The 25,393-nt window shown below is 51.9% G+C and overlaps 1 protein-coding gene across 1 annotated transcript in view; it reads right to left on the bottom strand.

Moving 5' to 3' along the window:
• The window catches only part of Pfk (ATP-dependent 6-phosphofructokinase), a gene marked incomplete in the record, with an annotated part of 57,173 nt that extends 39,965 nt beyond the window's left edge, over nucleotides 1-17,208 (bottom strand). The window contains 7 exon segments of the mRNA XM_037226771.1: nucleotides 5,521-5,629; nucleotides 8,964-9,050; nucleotides 10,386-10,509; nucleotides 11,200-11,389; nucleotides 13,917-14,068; nucleotides 14,592-14,878; nucleotides 17,039-17,208. Of these exon segments, the coding sequence (XP_037082666.1) occupies nucleotides 5,521-5,629; nucleotides 8,964-9,050; nucleotides 10,386-10,509; nucleotides 11,200-11,389; nucleotides 13,917-14,068; nucleotides 14,592-14,817 (888 nt within the window).
• Nucleotides 17,209-25,393: the final 8,185 nt, after the last annotated feature.

The following is a 25,393-nucleotide window of genomic DNA, read 5'->3' as shown; positions in this document are numbered from 1 at the left end:
CAGCTCCAGACAGTGTGATACTACTACGGCAGCAGCTCCAGAGGCAGTGTGACACCACCCCGGCAGCAGCTCCAGACATTGTGGGACACCAACCCGCGGCAGCTCCAGACAGTTGTAACACCAGCACGGCAGCAGTCAGACCTGGCCATCCGACACCTGCCGGACTCCAGTCGGCTTCACCTGCTTGATCTTGTCGGCGGTGACGGCCGTTTGCCGTCGCGGTCGATGGCGCCCTCCGCCACGATGATGATGTTGAGCCGCTGGCCCAGCTCGCGCTCCTGCTCGCGGCACACGAGCGCGGGTCAGCCGGCCGCCGGTGGGGCGAGAGGCGCGCGCCGCCACCAGGTGACGTCGCGACGGCACAAAGTGGTCCCAACCAAGTCTTACGGGGCTTTGAGGATTAGGGCCTGAACGGGCGGTGATAAACAGACCGAGCAAAGCACAAAAGCTATCAAAAAACATCACAAAATCTCGAAAAAGTACACAATTTGAAAGTGATGTATCAAAAGCGCAAGCGAAATACGGGCTGTCGGCGCGTCACACATTCCGTGGTATACCACCGCGGTCGCAGCACACTGCAGACCAGGCTCCCAGGACAAGGCGGTGACCTGGCGCCGATGGCTTACCGCCACCAGTGGCACCTTCAGTTTCTACTCCCTCCCGTTGCAGAGATAACGCCTGCTCTGCGCGGCACGCTTGTCCGTGGCTCGCGAGCGGCAAAGACGTCCTGCTCGCCGGACGCACAGCCATGGGGCGTCGATTTGTGTAAATGATAGACTGGGTAGGGGGGGGGGGGGGCGAGAGTTCGACTGTTCAACGTTTCCTGAATACGTTGCTGAAAATTACCGCATTTTGTTTTGACGAACAGGATTGGTTTTCCATCATTCACACACAAATACCGATTTTAGCAGCATAGTAGCCATGGCTTTCAAATGATGCTGGAAGCAGGTAATACTCGCAAGACTTAGAGCGTTTCCCCCAAATTTTTTAACATGTCCCATAAAAATGCCAGGGGACCAAAGCAATTTTCAGAGGAGATCAGCATTAAAAAAGGCAGGGCCCTCACAAAATGATACAAATCGACACCCCTGTGCGCAACTCACAACCGAAGCCGCCCAGCGCAGCAGAACGCGCGCGTGTGTGCAAGCGTACCCAACGTGCATCTGCGCTAGCTCGCGCAAGCAAAGCAGGCAGGCTGAAGGATGGAGGGATAGAAGACAAGCGAAACGGAGGGATTAACAAGGCAAGCAGCGACCAGAAAGGTGTCAATAGATGCCGAATAGCATGCAAATAATAAAACAAGGCGTTATTTGCCGACTGTTTGGTCACACTACTCGGACCGAACATCACGGCCCCTCGGACCCAACGCTGACCTAGCAAAGGAAGGCCATCCGTCTGGTTTGCCATGAGGCAGGTGGTGGAGGCGGTGTCTCGCGTTTGGTCCCGTGCATCACTGGACTGTTTTTCGGCGGACGCATGACACTAACGGGACCTACAAGGATTAAATCCTGACAAAGAGTTAGACAAAGGGTAGGAGCTGCTGCGTCTGAGGTCGGTGACGGTATTTTCAACTCTGACAACCGCATGGTAACGACCCAGTTTTCTGTAAAATGTGGGCCGGCCTCCCGCCCTTCCCGATCTAAGGCTTACAACTACAAACAGGCAGACTTCGACGGTCTGCGCACTGCTCTCGGGGTCATTCCTTGGCGTATTCTAAATGATTTAAGTGTTGATGATGCCGTCCATCTGTTCTATGATCTTGTATTCGCCACCACTGCAAACTTCATACCTATTGTTGAGCTCCGAAAGAAATTTCCTCCATGGTTTGACCGGCCCGTTCGAGGCTTGCTGCGTGACAGGGAGATGGCACACAGACGTAAGAAAGCGCTTCCGACCGCCCACAATATCGCTAGGCACCGTACTGCTAGAGCCGACTTCAAAACAGCAGCTGATGCTAAATATCCCGAGTATTTGTTGGGTCTAATGCGAGACCAAGGGCAACCGAAACGTTCTTGGTCTTTGTTGAGTCCTTGAAGTCATCAGCGCACATATCCTCCGTTCTTGAGTGCGATGGCAATGTGTACAAGGGTGATGAGTAGCGTGCCAACTGTCTGAATGTGTTTTGCTCGTAAGTTCTGTGATCCTGACGTTTGTATATTGCCTGACCACCTTTGCTCGATGCTCTTGGATTAACTCTATCTCAGTGCACACAAGGTCTGTGGTCCCGACGGGCTCAGTGCCCGGATTCTCAAGGAATGTGCCGAGGAGCTGGCTATTCCGTTAGAAATAATATGCAAGCTTTCTCTACGCTCCAGCGTCTTCCCCGCCATGTGGAATCACGAGAATGTGACACCGGCGCATAAGAAGGGGCCCAAAAAAGCTGCCTGAAAATAACAGAACTGTGTTGTTACTTCCCATCTGTTCAAAAATATCGGAGAAGTTGTGAACGATAGCCTATTACAGGTTTGTCTGCCCGCCCTATCCCCAGCAAAGCACGGATTCCTGCCAAAGCGCTTTTACATCACAAACCTTTCATGTTCTTTAACATTGCTGTACATCTCAAAACGTAAACAAACAGATGCAATTTACACCGATCACTCTTCAGCATTCACCAGCGTGAATCACCTTCTGCTACACAAGCTCCGCTATTCTTTTTGCATCACCGGCCGTGCGTACAGCTGGCTGGAGTCGTACTTCAGCAATCGTTCACAACGCGTGGTGCTGAACCGCAAACAGTCTGACTGGATTCCACTGCGATATGTGTCCTGACATCTGTGTTCATTCTGTGCCCCGGAAGGCAGCATCTTAGGACCGTTGCTGTTCGCCTGTTTTCTGGCTGATGTTCCTGACCAAATCGAGAGTGCCTTATGAACGCTGATGATGCGAAAATTTATCACCGAATCGACGACGTAGCAGATTGTCTTACATTTGAGGCAGATTTGGATCGCCTCTGGTCCAATGGTCCAATGGTCCAATGGTCCAAAAACTGGGGACTGAAACTGAACCCAGCTAAGTGCAATACCACATCATTCACCCTCCGCACATCGCCTGCTCACTACCCATACGCACTAGACGGTCACCGCTTGGATAGCTGCCAGCAGATTCGTGATCTTGGCGTCTTGCTGGACACCAAACTAACCTTTGCCAATCACATAGATTCAGCGGTCTCGAAGGCAAATAGGATGCTGGGCCTTCTCATGCGAAGCGTGCAAATGCCGTGCCCTCGTCAGGCGCCTCTTCAACGCTCATGTGAGACCATTGATAGCGCACGGTAGCGTTATTTGAAGCGGTGCTGCCGTTTCCCATCTTCCACGGTTCGAAAGGCTACAACACCGTTTTCTCATATGGCTGGGTTCGAGTAGCCAACCTCGGTGTCCTCCACTGGATTGTGAGCATCTTCTCGCTTTCTTTAAAACATCATCTATCAAGCCACGCTTCACTCAGTCTGACATCTTATTTCTTTACATCATATTTCATCACCGGCTTGACTGCGCTCACCTGAAATCACTGTGCAGTCTGGCTACACCCGTCCAGCGTTCTCGGCATGTCGCCCTTTTCCACCAGCCATTTGCAAGGGTCAATACTGTTAAAAACGGATTTGTCGCACGACTACCCGCTGTCTGCAATTAATTTTTGCGGCATTTTCCTTCAACTAACGTTTTTCATCCAACAAAATCATTCCGATCTGATTTGTTTAGGTTCGCCGGCAGACGCGGAACATTTTCTTGACGACTTGTTGCGCGACTGTGTGTAATGTGTGTGGGCGTGTGTGTGTGTTTGGTTGGGTTTTTGTTTTCGTGTGTATCTGATCTTTATTGTTCTCAAAACTGGACTTCATCCGTAACTGGGCTTTTGCCTGTGGAATGCTCACGTCCTAAATATACAAATAAACAAATAAACAACACGGGTGCGGCCGGTGGGGACGTGGGAGCATCGTGTTAGTCTTCTTCGACAGTGAAAAGAGACCTCAAGCACACCTTGAAAGGTGGGAAGCAGCACGACGACGTTCACAGTCCCAAACATAGTTCGGTGTGGCAAGTTAATTTGTTTCCTCGCGACTTCCACCCCAAAATCCTTACTGCTAAATTGTACGCATCGTGCCACCGAGCAGCCTATCCTGCGTCACATCCTCCTAGACATTTATATACAAGGTCTGTTTACTGCGCAATATTTGTGATCTCGTCCATGGGGTGTTGTGTGATCTCGTACATGGGGTATCGTGTGATCTCGTACATGGAGTGTTATGTGATCTCGTACATGGGGCGTTCTGTGATCTTGCAAATGGGGTGTTGCGTGATCTCGTACATGGGGTGTTGTGTGATCTCGTACATGGGGTGTCGTGTGATCTCGCACATGGAGTGTCGTGTGATCTCGTACACGGGATGTTATGTGACCTCTTACACGGGGTGTTGTGTGATCTCGTGCATAGGGTATTGTGTGATCTCGTACATGGGATGTTGTGTGATCTTGCACATGGAGTGTTGTGTGATCTCGTACATGGAGTGTCGTGTGATCTCGTACATGGGGTGTCGTGCGATCCCGTACATGGCGTGTTGTGTGATCTCGTACATGGGGTATCGTGTGATCTCGCACATGGAGTGTTATGTGATCTCGTACGTGGGGTGTTCTGTGATCTTGCAAATGGGGTGTTGTGTGATCTCGTACATGGGGTGTTGTGTGATCACGTACATGGGGTGTTGTGTGATCATGCAAATGGGGTGTTGTGTCATCTCGTACGTGGGGTGTTGTGTGATCTCGCACATGGGGTGTCGTGTGATCTCGTACATGGAGTGTCGTGTGATCTCGTACATGGGGATCTCGTACATGGGATGTCATGTGATCCCGTACATGGGGTGTTGTGTGATCTCGTGCATTGGGTGTTGTGTGGTCTCGTGCATTGGGTGTTGTGTGATCTCGTACATGGGATGTTGTGCGATCTTGCACAAGGAGTGTTGTGTGCTCTTGCACATGGGGCATCGGCATGCACTTTAATGCATAAATAAAAGATAAGCAGTAATGAGATTGGCTCAATAATGGGCTGGAACGGTCCTTGTCAGGCATTGCGGGAAAGAAGTTATCCTGGACGTAATGGGCCAGGGGTGCGTAATAGTCGACAAGTCTGCGCTACGTCGCCAGAAATGAGCTGAACATCCAGGCTGCACGAAATGGGGGCTGATTGAAGCGTATAGGATGAAGTGCAATATAAAATGACACGCCACATTTCAAGTTCCAAAAACGTGTAAAGTATACATGCTCCGTCCGATATGGCACAAAATAAATACCCAATGTCGGCGAAACAGAGCGCGTCATTTTACACGTCGCTTAGTTCTGTGCCAACGCAAGAGCCGGTGCGTTTTGAGCAGCAGCTGGGACAAATGCCGAGGACGGACCAGACGTGGCCGGCGTCAGGTGTAGACGGACACGGGGCGTGCCGAGGAGAGGGGGCTGCGCGACCGCCGTCTACGGGGCGCGTCTGGTTAGTGGGGGAGGGGGGGGGCACGTCACTCCACACGCCGTCACCTGGCGCAGCTTCTCGCACAGCCGCTCGGGCCAGTCGTGCGTGGGCGGACTCTCCGGCAGCAGCAGGAAGTCGGCCTCGCTGGCCGCGGCCGCCGACAGCGCCAGGTAGCTGCCCGGACACAGAGCCGACGGTGGGCTCAGCGCCCGCCCGCCCGGCCACGGCGCGCACGGCCGGCGGCCGACGCACGCCAGCGACGAGATAGGGCGCTCGGGAGAGGCGCTGGGGCGCTCGGGAGAGGCGCCGGGGCGCTCAGGTGAGGCGTCGCGGCGCTCGGGGGAGGTACCGGGACGCTCGGGTGAGGCACCGGGGCGCTCGGGTGAGGCACCGGGGCGCTCGGGTGAGGTACCGGGACGCTCGGGTGAGGCACCGGGGCGCTCGGGTAAGGTACCGGGGCGCTCGGGGGAGGCACCGAGGCGCTCGGGTGAGGTACTGGGGCGCTCGGGTAAGGTACCGGGGCGCCCGGGTGAGGTACTGGGGCGCTCGGGTGAGGCACCGGGCCGCTCGGGTAAGGTACCGGGGCGCTCGGGTGAGGTACCGGGACGCTCGGGTAGGGTACCGGGGCGCTCGGGTAAGGTACCGGGGCGCTCGGGTGAGGTACCGGGACGCTCAGGTAGGGTACCGGGGCGCTCGGGTGAGGCGCCGGGGCGTTCAGGTGAGGCGTCGCGGCGCTCGGGTGAGGTCCTGGAGCGTTCAGGTGATGTACCGGGACGCTCGGGTGAGGCACCGGGGCGCTCGGGTGAGGCACCGGGGCGCTCGGGTGAGGCACCGGGGCGCGCGGGGAGGCGCCGGGAGTTTGATGAAGGGTCTGGACACTGATGGGAGAGGACGAAAACCGGCCCCCCGTGGCATATTAAGTTCTCAGTTTTGGTTGAAAAGTACGCCCGTGATTGGCGACGGAGGTCTTTCGTCGGCTCGCTTGACTGGCGTGATCAGCGATGTTCCCGGCTTTTGAGGGTGGCTGCCGCCGACCATGACTAAAACAACGACGAAGCAGAGTGGTGTTACGATATGTGCAAGACGGATAGAAACAACCTTGTAGAAAGAGTAGAGCAGCAGGGGTAAATTGAAGGTGCGAAAGGTTTGCAAGTCCATACCTAGCTGGCATCACCCAGCCGCGAGTGTCGCAAAGGATCGCCGCATCCCCGCGTTTTCCCCAGGCGTCAAACAGCGCGAGCCCAGCCGCCCCGGCGTCGCCAGTGCGCGGCCAGCCTCTGCTAAGCCCGCCGACCAAGGCCTGCGCGCCGCCCGCCAACGCCGACATGCGGCTTGCCTGTCGCAGCTTCTTGCTCATGATCCGCTGCCAGGTGACCTCGGCCGGCCACTCAGGAAGGAAGACAAAGTCGGCCTCGACGGCGAGGGCGGTGGTCAGCGCCAGGTACCTGCGACGGCCGACGGCGGACAGGGCTGAGGCGTCACCTGACGTCTCGCCCGACAGTCAGGGCCGCCGGAAACGGCCGGACTGTGCAACGGCTGGTCAACGGGCTACTCGTATAACGACGAGCTCTCAGCTGGCCCGTTTGTAAGGCACCATCAGCAGTGTTTTTTCCCCGATTAGAATTTTGTACCACACGATGTAGGGTGAACAATCTGGTAGGCTGCTGTGGCAGGCACTGGGCCTTAGGTTACGGTGACGCATCCCATCCAGCTCAACGGACATTCGGTAATTGCAGCCCCATAAAATGAAGCATCAAGAAAAATAAAAAACTGCCCACGTCGAGCAATGCTAGTGTAGTGAGATCAAACACACGCAAATATCCTTAAAAGGCACTACCAGTGCACGGACGTTACATCTTCCGCAAAACTGTCTGGATTACCTGTAGCCCTTTTGACTGTGTCTCCCCCTACCAGAGGCGAAGCGCCTAGCCGAATATGAGCTGCAGTACTAGCTGCCCATAACTCAAGAGCGGGATAACTCAGGCGCAAGCGGCAGCACGCAACGAGTCTGCGCGTTTGTACCGCGCAGACACGTGCATGCCCGCGATCAAAGCGTCCGGTCTGTTCCCATCGCTCCTCTCACCTCCTTTAAACTAATTTGATCATTCCCGTGGCTCCTCCAACCTACTCCAAGCTCATCTCATTTGTTGTAGGAGCGACGGGAACAGACCCATTGTGCCATCGTTTGGGAAAAGGGACTTGCCGCGTGCAGTTTGGCGACGATCTTGTTCTCCCAGTCGCCCGGAGGCCACTCAGGTATGAACACGAAGTCAGCCTCGACGGTCAAGGCCGTTACCAGGCCCAGGTAGCTGGAGCGGGGCAGAGGGTGGGCGGAGGAGGGTCAGAGGGCAGGGAACAGGAGCCAGCGGACGGCGGGGCGCCGAGTCGGACATAACAGCCTGGCCGCACGGTGACTGGGGTCTCAGACATGTCATACAGCGCGAATGGCATGAAAAACAACCAAAAACAGCGATCTAGTCGTGCCAAGTACATACCAACTGAATATAAATTAGACATCCATAAAACCACAAACACAAGTCACATAAACGCAGACATACGAGCACATCATGAGCGAGACTGCTGGAAAATCAACGAAAACCGGCGGGACAACAGAACGGTGCTTGCAGACAAAGGCAACACAGCTGCCAGCAGACTGGGCCGAAAGCAGCCTGAGGGTCACGCGGAGGGGCCAGTGAGAGTCCACCGCCGCCCCCCCCCCCCCCCCCCCCCCCCCTCATGCGATAGCGACTTGCCATACGCAGTTTGGAGCACATGGTGGCCTCCCAGCCGAGCGCCGGCGGCTCCTCGGGCAGGAACATCCAGGAGGCCTCGGACGCCAGCGCCGCCACCAGCGCCAGGTACCTTGGTCGGCGGGCACCGTCAGGCCGAAGGCGTGCAGCGACGCGGGGCGACGGCCGGGGGCCTCGCGACAGATGCCGCCCACCCACCACCACGGGGCGCACGCGGCCCGAGACGTCACAGCGACTACGCTAGGCAGACGGCCACCGTTGTCGTCACGCAGCGGCCGCCAGCAGCACGGCTCAGGCTGCCGTGCCACGGCGGACTTCAGAGCGGGTGTCGCCAGACCACGACCGGCGCACGGCCTTCACGGTCAATGTACACGGCGCCGATTCAGGACGGGACGGCACACGCGACGCCGCAAACGGCCTGGGCACTCCGCAACAGACGCACAACGGGCCAGCGCACTCGACGACACACGCACGCACACACGCACACACAGACCCGACTCAACACGGGTGGCCCTCCCCAAACAAGCACAGCACAGCCGCGCCTCTTCGCTACACACCGGACCCCGAACACGGCGCATCCGCGCCTTCACCAAGCCAGCACCGCCACCGCGGCCGATCTGTCCGCCAGCCGTGACGCCTGCGACGCCCGTGACGCCCGTGACGCCGCGCTCGGGCGCCGTCGCCGCCTTGCACGCGGTGCCAGACGCGAGCGGCGACCTCCGGCGCCGGGCCAGAGTCCCCCGCGACGCGCCACTCACCCGCAGTGCCGGCCCATCACCTCCATGATGAAGCAGCGCTGGTGCGAGTAGGCCGTGGCCGAGATGGCGTCGCACGCCTCGATGATCCTGGAACAGCGGGCCACTATTAGCGCGGCCAGGACAGCGGCCGCCAGTGCCGCGTTCAACGTTCGTGATAATGTGAGTTTACGGTTGTTGCAACGTACACTTATCATGTACAACACAAGACACACCAACTGAGTTCTTAACATGGAGTTCACAGGCCCCCGACGTTGCACGGAATGTAGTTTTTGAGATAGTAACAGTTGCACGTGCTGACAAGGATATCAGAGCTACTCCAGTGTTCGTTTGATCAATCAATTACGTATGTGGATAAGTGCATTTGCGAAGAACGTTATGCACATCAATAACAGAGTACGAGAGGAGAGAGAGAGAGCGAGAGAGAGCGAGAGAGAGCGAGAGCGAGAGCGAGAGCGAGAGCGAGAGCGAGAGCGAGAGCGAGAGCGAGAGCGAGAGCGAGAGAGAGAGAGAGAGAGAGAGAGAGAAAAAAAAAATGCATTGACATTTCGGCTACATGTCTTTATGAAAGCAAATATCCGCAGTAAATTCAGAATTAATGCAATCTACAATTTGCAAATATCAGCAGTAAATTCTAAATTGATACAATTTATAATTTGCAAATATCAGTAATAAACTCAAAATTAATTCTCAATTTAGACTTTTGGATTCACTACTGATATTCCCTTCGACCAGGGCATGTAGCCGAAATATCAATGTATCTATCTCTCCTGTTTATTCTAAGAGGAATAAGGCTATTAGTACCGTCTTATAATATGATCAACTAATTCATGAATCGTCAGCCTGGGAGCGTCGTCAATCAACTGGAACATAGGTCAGTTGATTCTTCCGGAGTTAACGTTGGTCAACTCCGGAAGAAAACAAGTATTTCGTTACGCATGTTGCTGATCGTTTGCTGTCTCCGTCTCGCACCGCAGCAATCCATCTCATGGTTAAGGACAAGTAAGCAAGAAGGGATAGTCAATTTAGTCGACGGGACACATGCCTCGCCAATGCCAGCCCTCATAGTTTCCTGTGAACTAATACCCGATGTTCTCTCCGCACTGCACCGGACTCCCATCATCATGCTGTACGTGCTTCCAGCTACAGCTCATCTTGTCACGGGACGGGCACCGACACTACCTTCAAATGCGAGAGCAAAACTGCTGAGAACACCAGTATCGAATTCACCATAAACACCGGCATGCGACTCCCGCTTTCAAACTAGTCCCCCCGAGATTGAACGCTGGCAAATCCGCCGCAGCTCCCAGGCTCGATGTCACGACAGCACCGGCCCAAGGCGACCACTGTCGGAGAGGTGGGGGCGGGGCGGAGGCGGACGGGGGCGGGTAGGGTCCAGATGTCGGCCCCGCCCGGTCGACCCACCGATGCAGCGCCGAGTCGGTGCCGATTGTCATGTCCGTGCCGCAAAAGTCGTTGTCGATGGAGCCCACCATGCCGACGATGTTCAGGTGCGCGTACTTCTTCCTGTCCCCCTCGGCGATCCTCGCTGCGGGCGCACGGGCGACCACGCCAGGCTCAGAGCGTGGCGACAGCCGACAGATGCCGGCAGAGCGACTGGGCACCGAAGCGGCGATGCTCTTGCTCACTCACACCACACGAGCAGGCCCGCCGCCACAATGGGCAGCGCGTACTTCGTGTTGTTAATTGGCGTTAAATGACAATAGCCTGCCCTGGATTGCAGCATAACTCATATCCAATGCACCAGAATGCACTGGCTAAATGAAGATACCCCGCAATCATTCAGGCGTATAATGCAAAATAGCAAAGTAGCTACAACATGGCACAAGCTGTGATGATTTTCAACAAGAGCGACTAATGTTAAAAAAAACGGGAGCCTGGAGTCTTTCTTGCTTAAAGCAAGCGGATTAATATTAATGTCGCGCCATGACATGGAAACATGAGGCTCCCTGGCTTCTGGGGCTCCCGCCCCCCCCCCCCCCCCCCCCAAACACACAACCATAATTTCGGGCACTAACTGATTAGTCTGTGGGGATGACCGATCGTTGTGCTGCCTTCATATGGACACGAGAAACATACATAACAAAGTTGACGTCATGAAAACAAGGAACATGCTTACTGCGATCTAAACACCGGGACAAACACCCTCTCCCAGAGTCCACTGAGGGGCGGGGATGGCGGCGGAGGGAGTACCCAGTACGGCCCGCAGCACGCTCACAGTTCTTGAGGAGCTCGTCGAGTAAGCTGCTCCACTCCTGGCGGAAGCAGTTGGCGCCTGTCAGAGAGCCATCGCCGCCGATCACCACCAGGTTGGTGATGCCGCGCTTCACCAGGTTCTCCGCAGCCTTCAGACGGCCGGCGCGCTCCTTGAAGTCCATGCAGCGCGCCGAGCCGATCACCGTGCCGCCCTGTCGGCGCGAGCGCACGGCTCGGTGAGCAGGCAGACAGCGGCCCGGAGGTGTACGGCTTGGTCAGCAGGCAGACAGCGGCCCGGAGGTGTACGGCTTGGTCAGCAGGCAGACAGCGGCCCGGAGGTGCACGGCACGGTGAGCAGGCAGACAGCGGCCAGGAGGTGCACGGCTCAGTAAGCAGGCAGACAGCGGCCCGGAGGTGCACGGCCCAGTGAGCAGACAGACAGCGGCCCGGAGGTGAACGGCCCAGTGAGCAGACAGACAGCGGCCCGGAGGTGTACGGCCCAGTGAGCAGACAGACAGCGGCCCGGAGGTGTACGGCTTGGTCAGCAGGCAGACAGCGGTCCGGAGGTGTACGGCTTGGTCAGTAGGCAGACAGCGGCCCGGAGGTGTACGGCCCAGTGAGCAGGCAGACAGCGGCCCGGAGGTGTACAGCCCAGTGAGCAGGCAGACAGCGGCCCGGAGGTGCACGGCTCAGTGAGCAGGCAGACAGCGGCCCGGAGGTGTATGGCTCAGTGAGCAGGCAGACGGCGGCCCGGAGGTGCACGGCCCAGTGAGCAGGCAGACAGCGGCCCGGAGATGCACGGCCCAGTGAGCAGGCAGACAGCGGCCCGGAGGTGTACGGTCCAGTGAGCAGACAGACAGCGGCCCGGAGATGCACGGCCTAGTGAGCAGGCAGACAGGGCCCCGGAGATGCACAGCCCAGTGAGCAGGCAGACAGCGGCCCGGAGATGCACGGCTCAGTAACCAGGCAGACAGGGCCCTGGAGATGCACGGCCTAGTGAGCAGGCAGACAAGGCCCCGGAGATGCACGGCCTAGTGAGCAGGCAGACGGCGGCCCGGAGATGCACGGCCCAGTAAGCAGGCAGACAGGGCCCTGGAGATGCACGGCCTAGTGAGCAGGCAGACAAGGCCCCGGAGATGCACGGCCTAGTGAGCAGGCAGACGGCGGCCCGGAGATGCACGGCCCAGTGAGCAGGCAGACAGCGGCCCGGAGATGCACGGCTCAGTAACCAGGCAGACAGGGCCCTGGAGATGCACGGCCTAGTGAGCAGGCAGACAAGGCCCCGGAGATGCACGGCCTAGTGAGCAGGCAGACGGCGGCCTGGAGATGCACGGCCTAGTGAGCAGGCAGACAAGGCCCCGGAGATGCACGGCCTAGTGAGCAGGCAGACAGGGCCCCGGAGATGCACAGCCCAGTGAGCAGGCAGACAGCGGCCCGGAGATGCACGGCTCAGTAACCAGGCAGACAGGGCCCTGGAGATGCACGGCCTAGTGAGCAGGCAGACAAGGCCCCGGAGATGCACGGCCTAGTGAGCAGGCAGACGGCGGCCCGGAGATGCACGGCCCAGTAAGCAGGCAGACAGGGCCCTGGAGATGCACGGCCTAGTGAGCAGGCAGACAAGGCCCCGGAGATGCACGGCCTAGTGAGCAGGCAGACGGCGGCCCGGAGATGCACGGCCCAGTGAGCAGGCAGACAGCGGCCCGGAGATGCACGGCTCAGTAACCAGGCAGACAGGGCCCTGGAGATGCACGGCCTAGTGAGCAGGCAGACAAGGCCCCGGAGATGCACGGCCTAGTGAGCAGGCAGACGGCGGCCTGGAGATGCACGGCCTAGTGAGCAGGCAGACAAGGCCCCGGAGATGCACGGCCTAGTGAGCAGGCAGACAGGGCCCCGGAGATGCACAGCCCAGTGAGCAGGCAGACAGCGGCCCGGAGATGCACGGCTCAGTAACCAGGCAGACAGGGCCCTGGAGATGCACGGCCTAGTGAGCAGGCAGACAAGGCCCCGGAGATGCACGGCCTAGTGAGCAGGCAGACGGCGGCCCGGAGATGCACGGCCCAGTAAGCAGGCAGACAGGGCCCCGGAGATGCACGGCCTAGTGAGCAGGCAGACAGGGCCCCGGAGATGCACGGCCCAGTGAGCAGGCAGACAGCGGCCTGGAGGTCCACGGCTCAGTGAACAGGCAGACAGCGGCCCGGAGATGCACGGCCCAGTGAGCAGGCAGACAGCGGCCCGGAGATGCACGGCCTAGTGAGCAGGCAGACAGCGGCCCGGAGATGCACGGCCTAGTGAGCAGGCAGACAGCGGCCCGGAGATGCACGGCCCTGTGAGCAGGCAGACGGCGGCCCGGATGCTCCCGGTCGACCGCGCAGGCCCAGCACAAGCAAATCCGTTTCAATCAGCGACGTGGATGTGTGTGGTTGAGACAATGATGACAACAATGACAGCTACACAACTACAACGACAACTACAAATGAGCACAACAGGCAGGCCAATGATTGCCGACCACACCAGTTACAACGCCGCCGACTGGAGGCCGTGACAGCACACTGTCCGTGCCGCGACCGGGCTTCGCAACGGTTCGTCACATCGACAGCCAGCCCCGAGTTCGCGAGCACATCCCCAATTGTAACACAAGAAGGGCAAAGCCCCCTCAGGTCGTCCGTCTGAACTGCACGGCCCGTGGGAGGGAGGGCGTGGAGATGGTGGCGCCCGCTCGACGGCCGCGGGTCGTCCCACCTTGTGGATGATGCTGGAGACGGAGCTCCATTCGGCTTCCACGATGTTGTCGCCGCCATCCACCATGCCCTGGTAGCCCTCGCGGATGAAGAACATCCGCGCACCGACGTAGATGCCCATGCGCACCGCGGCCCGGACGGCGGAGTTCATGCCTGTGCGAGGGGTGAGCAGTGCCTCATCAACGGCGCTCTTACATGGGTATGGAGCAAATCACGTGGGCATTGAATGAGTGTAAATACTAAACATCCTGAATAGCAAACTGTCAGCCTGTCTCTGCTTACACTAGTATGACGCCCAAGCCATTAGACCACCGTGCAGCACCATGCGGCCTTCATTAGGAATATTTATTAGTTGAACAAAATATGCTGCACAGATGTAATAGTTAAGCAAAACATGTTGAACCAATGAATGGTGAAACAGGCATGAATCCACGCTCCAATGACCCATCCACGGGTCGTATGGGTAATACTCACATTGATTCATAACTAAGAAATCCCACCCTGACTCCACAGTCAAAGTGTAACAAATTCCCAATACTCTGAGAACAGTGGCATGAATGAGTGAAATATGTGCAATGCATGGTATAACCTATCACACCACACCAAAGACAACACCTCCGATGCCACCACCGGGTCGGCGGCATCGACGCGTCCGCGTGCCGTCGCAGCAGCTCACCTTGCGAGTCTCCGCCGCTGGTGAAGACGGCGATGCCCATGCCCTTGGTGAGCCCGTGCTCGATCACCTGGCCCTCCTTGCCGATGACGCACGGGATCTGATAGCCAGCTGAGTGGCTCATGAAGGTGGAGCTGCTGTCGCGCAGAAACGAAGGCATGCTGGGCTGCATCAGTGCTATCTTGGACTGGTCCAGCACATGTGGGTCCAGGTGCGTTCCCTCCGACATCTTTGTTTGCTTGGAGGTGTCCGGCTGATGTGTCAGTGCGTCTTCAAACTCCGGATGTTCACTGGATGTGAGGAATGCATAGATGGCAATCAGGTGTAATTCAAAATCACACTCAGTTAGAGCAAATGCTTGAGTGCATAATTTGCCAGCATGGGTGCTAATAATTGGCCAAGTTAAAGTGACTGAATCACAAATTATATGAATGTGTACACACAGTGCAATAATAGTGCAAATGTGACCTGAAAGTGTCAGATCAAGCCATGTCCATGACATATAGTGCAGTATCTTATAGTTATATCAGCTAGCTTTTGGAAAAACTGAACAACTGCTTCTGAAATCATCAGGTCAAATCATACCCATTCCAAAAAGCACAGTATATATTTCTATCAGTAGTTCACATTTCTATCAGCCAGCTGCTGGAAAAACTGCTCAACAGTGAATGCAGGCAGATCCAGAAGCAACTCTCACCAAACACCTTTCCAGTATCACACAACATTTTACTTTGTCATTTAGTTCCATTAACCCACCAGCAATTCCAAGATGAATATGCTTATGTCAAACCAATTTAAGGATGACACCAAATTTGAAACTTTAAACATCAGCTTTTATGTAAGTAGATGATTCCTCCAAAGCAAGAGTAACTGGATCTGCCCACATGGCTGAATGAAAACCATATGAATGTGAAAAGTTCCACATAATTACATTGCTGATGCTGACATATATCTCTCCACATCTGCTGTATTTGCATCAACTTCCTCAGTCATCACCAGTAGTCACTTAAAGTGAACCAAACACAAAATTACATGGGCAGTTATCTCATACTGCACTACTCATACTGTGACAAGTTCTATAAGTGTCACATCGCATGCAGCTTTGATGCAGCTTGCGATTCCTGATTGATGTTTGTTTGTTATGTTATCCATGGCAAGAGCCTAGACCAAACATGGCAAAAATACCATACCACTCAGTGAAAACATAATAAAAAACATGTAGCCTGCTGTATATGGATGTGATGTGTCACATGTGCAGGGTACTTTTGTGTGGTTACTCCTAAAACACACAATTACCATGAGAGAATATCATGGAAAAAGATTCAATGAACTTTCCTTGTAACAATGACACCATATTACATGAAGCTGGACAAAATCAGTTGCCAATTGGATGCCTATGTCTAACAAAGGTCAATACCTAGACACAAGTTAAAGGGAGAGTTCCAAAGTCTTTAAGATTTTTATCCAAAATTGCCATCTTGAAGATCATTTGGTGCAGTTCACAGCAATCAAGAGCAAGAAAAACTATATTGTTAAGTCATTAATATCTGGTATTTGGGAGCAAAAATTTGAGATTTAATGGTTATCAATCAGCTCTTGATCAATTGCATGCAAGGTAAAATGACAATCAATGATGTATTGAGGAGCATATTTACTGAACAGAGAAATTGTTTTGCCAGAACAGTCTTTTGCACCTGAAGTGTACTAATAAGTGAGTTTATCTCATCATTATTGATGCTTGCTCTAATCTTTTCAAATGTGGAACATTCCCTTTATCCCCATTAATCTACCCACCACCTCAACCAAATCATGAGATGTGCAAAACACATTTATTGATCTGCGGATCCTTGTTTTAGGAATGGTACGGATCATGGCATACTGACCAAGCGAAGTATTACTGAGATAGCTACCACCATTTGAGGACCTGTCAGATGACTCAACCATCTGACAACTTGGTAACTTATTCATTATTTGTAATTTCTAATTATCCCTCAAAAAGTATCTATCTGCATTAGTAATGCTATGACAAAATATGAGCACATCACAACAAAGAGAGCAATCTGATGCATCAAATGTCTACATAAGTAGATGAAATCATACCAAAAATTATCATTCAAAGCCAATGTCATGGACAAACTGAGAAAAATGTGCAATTGTTGGCCATGTATCAGCATTCCCCTGAGTGTCAATGAATGGTCAATCACAAGTTCATGATTACCTGTTTTGGCAATGGACTAAAGTAAAGTGGCAATAATTTTACAGATACTAGAACCACAATATATATATATATATATATATATATATATATATATATATATATATATTGGAATCAAAGGTACATATCCTCTAGAGCATTACATGGTTTTACAGGGCAACATGCAAATCAAAACTATCAGAATCATGATAAAATTGCAATGTCCGAAAACCTACGAGTGGTACCAACTTCCGACCTTTAGAGAGTTGCTTATAACACGTAACACCACGAGACACATACACACGGGCAGATTTTAAGAGGACTTTTGGGTCCCACAGCACCCTGTTGGTAATGCATTAAAGACGTGCTTATGCGGTTCCCGTGATAAAACGATTCTAAAACACGTTCACAGCGCCTGTAACACAACCATACCCCGCACTAAGCACCTGTGAACGGAGTGAGTTTAATAGAAACAGCTGCTTCGATAAATGTCGCGCTTCTCGTCAGCTGATGCAACCATAGCCAAAACATTAGCTATTCTTCTAGAAAAACAGTATAAAATACGTATAATGATACAAATGATTTGATATGGTCAGTTATAAACCATTTAAAGGTATCAATTAAAAGAACAAAAGATACACTTTAGAATACAAACAAATTTAAATGCTGATAATAGTATTCTAGGCAAAAAGTATTATTAGAACGTCATATATAGGTGCATTTCCCCTTGCAAGAAAGATCAAGCTTTGCATAAAATGAAGGTGACCTCTAAAGCCACCGTGTTTTGCCGGTCCTTGCGAAAAAGAGTATCGTGCAGTGATAAGCACAACGCGTCCTCGGGCCTAGTTGGTGCGGGTTCTTACTGAGAGGGGAACGTGTTTAGCACCGAGTTGTGCTAAAACTGGCGGAGTTTAGTACGCCTAGATACGAAACAACGCAGCCCGGTAACCCAGGGCTCAACAGCGGAAATGAGGCTATTTTAGAGGTAAACCTCGTGAATTTATTTTCGTTCCATGGGAGTGGAAAACCTTCACCATTTTGGCATCCCAATTATCATTTGATTGCGAATTGCTTCAAGGACGCGGTCGGCCGATTGTTGGTTATGTGCTGAAAATATGCCCTCGGCAAGTGGGCCTAATGCGAGAGGACTGTTGCCGACGTCATCGGCGGCCCATGCGCGTGTCCACGTCGTTCTCGAGTCTTGTAAGGATTTTCATCAAATCAAAACAATGGTCCGCAATCCCCGCCCCGATTCACCTTTTTTTCTAACGCGGACTGATGGGCGAGGTACGCGAACTCCCTTGAGTTTGCAATCAGAATTAGCAGAAAACACCATTTGATTGGTCTCAATGGTATCTCGCGGCTGGTACTGGTGTCTAAGCTGTTGGTTTCACAATTGGGCCCATTGTGGCGGGCCCAAGGTCGCACTTTCCAGAGGCTCACAGCTTTTCAGCTTCGCAGCATTACACATACACTGAAGTTCTGTGCGGCGCCACAAAACTCCCGTGTTTCTTGTTCCATTTTGAACACAATGGTGTATGTGTTTTGAGCGCACAGTTATGGCATATCGCCACGTCAATGTGACAATGTCGGTCCGCCGTGCGCGCTCCACGGCATCGTTGGTTGCTGCCCGTCGCACGCGTCGGTCGTATACCGCCGTTCAGTTTTTTGCCCCAAAATCGTCACTGCTCCGAAACCAGAAAGCTAGGAACACGATTTTGGTGTTAAAACATACAGATGAATGTTTCACAGTTTACTGAAAACTTGGACGTAATCGCTCAACATGCCGGAGAGGTATCCTCAAAGACCTTGGGGGGGGGGGGGGTTGTAAGATCCCCCCCTTCCCACCAGGGCGAGGGTTAAGGCACGTGGGAGAAAACATCTGACCTGTGAGAGGCTGAAGACAGTCAACATTACGCACTATTGGTCTACAGGAGGCCCGAAATGATCCAAGGAGAAGACTCCCATTAGAAAGACTGGAGCATCCAGTATGCTGGGCGAGGATTTAATTATGTATACCTCAAAGTTTCGCAAACTCAGCTTATTTTGTTCGACGCATGTAAACTTCAGTTTGCATCCGCCCAAAACACACCCGTCGACCCATAACTCGCTCCAGTACTCGGGGCCGTATTGCTAGCAGAACACATTTTGCACATGCCAGTTCAAGACCCTGAACAAACCGTCTGTCCGAAGAGGCGTTGGTCGTGTAAAATCTCCCGTGTCAGGAATACATGGAAGCAACCGCAGTACCAACAGCTTTTTATTGCAGAATGGTAGAATAATGCGCGTTAATGGTGTCACTAGCAAAAATACACTTCAACATTAACCAGCGCTGGATGCCACAGTTACAGCAGAGCGGCAGATGATCTTCTGTTAAGAAACCATCCTGGCCGATTGTAATTATTGGTGGTCACCCATGGTAAGGGTTGAGGCTCAGCCCTGGAGGAATTTAGTCCGGCAGCATTTCAAAGCACCTGACTCCCCTCGCCAGATCGGATGGGGTGGGTGATAACCTTTTTGTTTACGACTGCTCTCCCCATCCCTTCGCTGCGCCAGGCGGGGGGCTGCGCAGGCCGCTGCGCCCGGAACGGTCGCGTCGGTTCTCGTGCGTTGACCAAACGCTATGAACGGCATGGCTGCCCGCATGCACCAGGAATCTTTTTGAGGTTAAAGTTTTGTTTGTTACCCGGTCAGGTCCAGTCGAATCGAAGCACTTATACCTAACATTCGGCTCTTTTCTAAATTGGAGATCGATTCGCAACAAATTTTGAGGAAACGCGGTCATTAGTTCTTTAAAGACTGATTAATTTTGCCACCGTAAGTATTTAACGTGATGGTTAGCAGTCCTGCGAGAAGATAAACACATCTTATGCGTTCATAATGCAGTTGAGCACCAACGTTTGAGAAGATAAACATATGCGTTCATATTCGTACCACCCCATCTCGGCATATTTCCATTACATCTGAGCTTGTAGTGCTTCAGTTTGGTTCGGTATCTTGCTTTTTCTTTTATTGCAAATGAGTTGGAAATAAAAGTCCCGGAGATTAGAAGTTAAGTAATAGTGCCCTTTCATAGAGATCAGATCAAGCAAAGGTAAAAAGTTTAGTAACACTTTTCAGTTTTTAAAGGAAAAGTTACGGAGCCATGTAAATCACCCTACCAGATTCGTGTGTTGGGTTGTGCTGTACGTCAGAGCCAACGACTGCTACATTGCCGAGACGCACCGATAAAAAGCACGCTATCAGTCGTAGTCCCGTAGACTTATCACTGGCTTTGCTTTTGGAAACAAAATTTTGACCATGGCTGTAATGGTCGGTGCAAGTTGTTTATTCCCTATGAGCTATCTGTGGGTGCCGGAAGTGCATTGGTACACGCACCTGGTGAACTCCGGTGCTTCTGGGGAAACCAGGGCTACGGGGTTCGAGTCCCTGCGGTGCCCGCCCTTTCTGCCAGGGTAAGAGGCATGTGACGCCATATAGCCTCAGCAGCTAAGTGAGTCGCAAAGCAACAGTGACGACGACAGCGACCTGTAACCTGTCTTAATGTACATACAAATATGATGGTTTTGTTTCCATTTGAAGTCATAACTGCACTATTTTTGATAAACTTCTTCACAACTCTAACTTTACCATCCAACTTTTATCAACGGCCAACTTTGTCCAGCCTCTGGAGCAATACGTTGAGAAAGAAACGGCAACTGGCAAACAGTGCTGAGCAGCGGGTCCAAATATGCTTTAAGTGCGTGTCGACGAGTGGCAAGCAAAGCAAATTTTAAAGTTGCTTTTTTCGGTATAGTTCCTTGCAATGTTGGTTGTTGGTGAACTCGATTTTGAAACGAGATAGCCACTTGCGGTTTATCGTACCTAATAGGTGCGAGCAATATCTATGTCATACAAGAAAAATAACAAAAAGTTAAATCGAATCACATATTAATGTCAAACTGAAGGTAAGGGGATGATCCCGTCAGATTTCATTTTTTCTGAAATACCCGACTTAAAAAATATCATACGTCGGAGTCCCATAGACTTATTTAGATGTTTCAAATGACACTTCAACACTTCAAATGAAATATTTTGATTACGTGTTTCTGTAATCAACTGGTTGGCTATAAAAACATTTAAAACTTCCAAGAGTATAGAAAAGAAAACTAAAAAAGGAATTTTCCTCTCGTAATGTAGCAATTTTGTTCAATTTTTGCTGAGTTCATGTTCGCGCATGAATGTCTAAACTTGGCCCGTTTGTGGTACCCTGCTAATTCGACCCAACCTAGCTTGAAATGTCCACGTGCCAATTAATTTTCACGACCGACTTCCTGCAGCCCGTCAAAATTTGTTGCAATAATTTACAGCAAGTGGAAATCAACGCATTTTTAAAGCTCCATGGTGCATTTTGATATCGAACGATAAGGTATTATTTAGCTCATAACTTGGCTCCCTTACAAGATGGAATGACGCAAATGGTTTCGATCAAAGGACAATACAAAGCGCTATATTTCGTAGGAAACATGGCTAGAGGTGCTAGATGACTCGCTTTATAATTTTAAAACAACATTTAAAGAAAAACTCCAAAGATACTTCCAAGAGGTCTCACTAACGTCAGAATGCGAAATCTATCACAACAAAGAATGTAAGGGTATTTTCGTGCTTTACGTCTTGTCACACAATTTCATGTCCGTGACATGGTGAGTGAATTTCCAGAAATACAACTCTGATCGTTTGATCCGATCTCCAGCCAACATTGGGACAATATTTGTTGCTTGGCCAATAGGCCAATTTCCAACTCATTTTGCGGAGATCGATTGCGCAAGAAACGGCACATCATTCCACACTGAACGTGCATGAGTGACCAGATCGTAAAATATTTTGTTTGAGAATAACCGCTAGAGATAACCATGTTGTACGTGAATGTTGTGTTTTGCGGGGATCGCCGGTGTCTGATTTTGGGAACTAACACAAAGGTGGTGATTTTATCTCTGTCGGCGGTGAATTTTTTCTCGCTCGGAAAGTCGATGCGGTAGATTCATCCTTAATTCCAACCGTCCCTTGATGTTACTTCCGGTTAAGCTACGGTCATGAAATTTACCGGGGTACCAGTTCGATCCATTATGATTACAAAGTTTAGGGGACGGAAATCAGCAAGACGATTTGATGTCTTACCTCCGTTTGTGCGTAGATAGGTTACTGTTGGAACGTAGTGATGAACCTTAATTTAAGTTAGTACGGGAAGAATGCTGATCAACGGATCCTCCCGTGGCAAAACATAGGTAATGCGAGACGTCAAAAGGAGTCTGGAAACTTTAAACTTTTGAAATAATTCAATTTTGGGTCGAGCTACAGCCAAAAGCTGACTTTTGTGTAGTGCTATTGGAAAACGTTTCCTTCGTGTTTTGCCGGCGCTCCGATATGTATATTATTGATTGCAAATCACTCGGCCCAGCGTGACGAGAGTGGCGTTTCATGTTGGTATCATAATATTGTAGGCGGGTGTCCATGCTTGATAATTACAAGCGCCAGACATGCACTGTGATCTAATTTCGTGAAGCTGGGACACCGCAGCGTAATAAAGTTGGCTTGTTTTGAACACAAGAAATCTTATAGGTCCACATACGAGCGCAGACATGGAAGGGTGAAAGCAGGCATAAGGGGAACGTGGCCCATTCGGTCCCTCGGGATTCAGAGGTTCCCTCGGGATTGACAATCAACGGCCCGATTACAGGGCTCAAAGGGCTGAAGGGCTGGCCGGAGATCTCCAGTCCGAAGGACCGGAGCCCTTTGATGTCAATCAAAGGGTTTCTGGCGGAAAAGGGCCCATCTGAGAAAAGACCTTCGCTTCAGTCGAAATCACCAACAATCGGCTCTTTGTCGGACTAAGGCCCATTGTCCAAGCATGGACAAGGTCTGGGCCCACGAATGCCATTCAGAGGACCTCGCAAGTCGCATTGGTCGGGGTTCTCTTGTCGGGCACAATGTCCTATGATCACAGTGCATACATAAAAGGAAATTTTGTGCTGCTCGAGCCGGCCAGAAGCCCATTTGGTACCCATCACAGCCTACCACAGGCCTTCTCAGTTGGTTCGGGCCCTCTGAGGACGACAGAAGGTTGATAGCAGCGAAATGGTTCATAATGAGTCAACGAGACAGTTTAAGGGCCCCGATTCTCACAGGAGGCCCCAGTAACAGCTGGGAGCCCTCTACCCCGCTTCGACCAGTGGCTCGTTGAGTGGAACTGGGTCCGCTGTGCAAATTATTTGACCCTCTGCGCCCGTAATGTGACCTTTTTGCATCAGTGAGAGCCACTGCGTCGATCCGGCTGCAGCTGCCCCGGTGAGAAGACAGCCTGCGTCGGGGAGGGGACCGGTATACAATACATTCCCTGAGGGCCTCGGAATGGATCAAGGGGTCCGATTCTCACGTCGCGAGATGGCAGCTGGTGGATACCTTGCGTTGGGATGGAAAGGTTTTTGAACCACTGACCGGAAAAGTGAATACCCCTCCCCCTGGTGTGCTGCCATCTACTAGCGCAGTGCAGTGTGCTACGCATCAGTATATCTACCATTCTAGCGTACTATCCACGCCCTCCTCCGTCCCGCATATCCGAGGGTCTCTTAACTTTGTAAAATCCATTGATGTCCTCTAGGAGCGTGAACGCCGGCGGAACCGGATAATAAGATGAAGAAAATTAGGTTAATTGCGGCAAACCCTTGAGGATTTTCATTAGGAGTCTTCATTGAGCTGCGTCCTCCCTTTTCAATTTACCCAGACTCTCTTCTACACCACATTATTCTCCAACGCTTCTCTTGTTCTCGTAGACTCTTCCTAAAAGCATTCCCTCTTTATAGTTCCACACAGCCCCAAACTTCGTCGTGCTCTCTTAAATTTCCCGAGAACTCCACATCTGTTTCCACTGTGTAGTTTTCGATGCAACCTCCTTTCAGAAACAATGTAGATACACATCGGAGCACAATGCACCAAGAGTCACAGCATTTATTAGTAACTCAGTGGTTCACATAGAATGTCGTATGGCCCATGCCTACAACAAAGTACGCTGACACGACCAGACATACGTCGCATCTCTGAGTTGACTGCACACGGTCCACCACATTTTTCTGAGCAGGAAACATGCCAACAAACTTGGCCTGGCGGAGGAGATCGCTACGCGGTACTAAAGCTCCCGGCATCTCACCTGAGACAAATGGGCGGTTACATAACACATCTGATGCCCTTCGACGGTTTTTGATGCACAGCATCGGAGCCAGTCACAGCACAGCACCGTCACAATGACTGCTACAGGGCATCAACGCTGGATATCCAGTGGTGTGCCCCAGTTTAAGATCACGTAGTTTTTCGAAGAAGGCGGCACCTGCTACATCTCGTCCCGCTGTGCGTGTGGGCTGTCCGAGCCAGACTTTGGAATTTGCAGACCGTAAGAATTCTAAGATTTGTCAAGAAGTGATATGACAGGGTTTACGCAGCCCTTAGTCGTGATACCACGAAGGTGACGATGACGCGCCGAAGACGGTGAAACTACGTCGGAGCTGGTGGCATGGCGCTGTTACTGAGGACACCGCGCCGGATCTGTAGACACGACGATTTTCACGACAATCACGACGACGACGGCCTATTTTCACTTAGAGTGAAAATAGGGAGCCCTATCAGAACGGCACGCTCGGCAGACAACGCCATGGTAAACTTGAGTTCACTTTTAGTTGAACCTGGGAAATTCCTTCTACTGTGTACACCACAAATCATTTCACACCTTCAAGCGATTTCTAAACGAATGGCTTACCCTGTCCATGACATACGTTGGAAAATGTTTTGATAACCTATTTTTTCTCACTGTGCAAACCCTGACAACATTGGGGTTAAAAACATGTTGCAGCTTGTACCGTCGTGACAAACACAAGATTCTCGACCATGGTCTGTCTTGTCCTGCAGCCAGGGCCGTTCACGCCACACGAAACTCCCTACCTTAGGTTACCGTTAGACGTCACATGGGGCGAAATTTTTGTTGAGATAAAACGCCTTGGTACACCCGTTTGAGATACACAGGGCGGAAAATAGAAGTAATAAATACCTCAAACATACTCGTCCACATCCATGACACGTGACCGGAGAAGCGGAACAATTGCATTAGATGAACTGACCTGACCTGACATGATCTTAGCCCGAACTGCTATGATCTTAGCCTGAACTGACATGAACCTAGCCTGAACTGACATGACCTTAGCCTGAACTGACGTGACCTTAGCCTGAATTGACATAACTCTTCAAAATTCAGTGCTGAAAAAGCATAATCACAAAATTACAAAATTTGGTTTCTAATTTTACGGTATAATTCTAACGGACAGGGATACGTTCGTTCGTTTCACCTAGTTACGTAGGTCTACGGTCAACATTGCTGGTATACTTGCTCTGATATTGGTTTGAAATTACTGGTTTCAGTTGATCTGGGGTCACTGAAGATTTCAGCGATTCCTAAGGTAATATGCACTGCCTGTAACATCGTCAGTCATATCATATATGTCACATCAATACCTGGGTGCAGTTGCACGGGATAACCACTGCTTGAATTTTTTAATCAGGCGATTTGATTCTTAGATATAATGGACAC

This window comes from Pollicipes pollicipes, unplaced genomic scaffold, assembly GCF_011947565.3.
Source record: "Pollicipes pollicipes isolate AB1234 unplaced genomic scaffold, Ppol_2.1 Scaffold_5724;HRSCAF=6776_pilon_pilon_pilon, whole genome shotgun sequence".
Lineage (NCBI taxonomy): Eukaryota > Metazoa > Arthropoda > Thecostraca > Pollicipedomorpha > Pollicipedidae > Pollicipes > Pollicipes pollicipes.
Note: the sequence above shows the minus strand (reverse complement) of the source record. Positions and strands in the feature narration are given on the sequence as shown.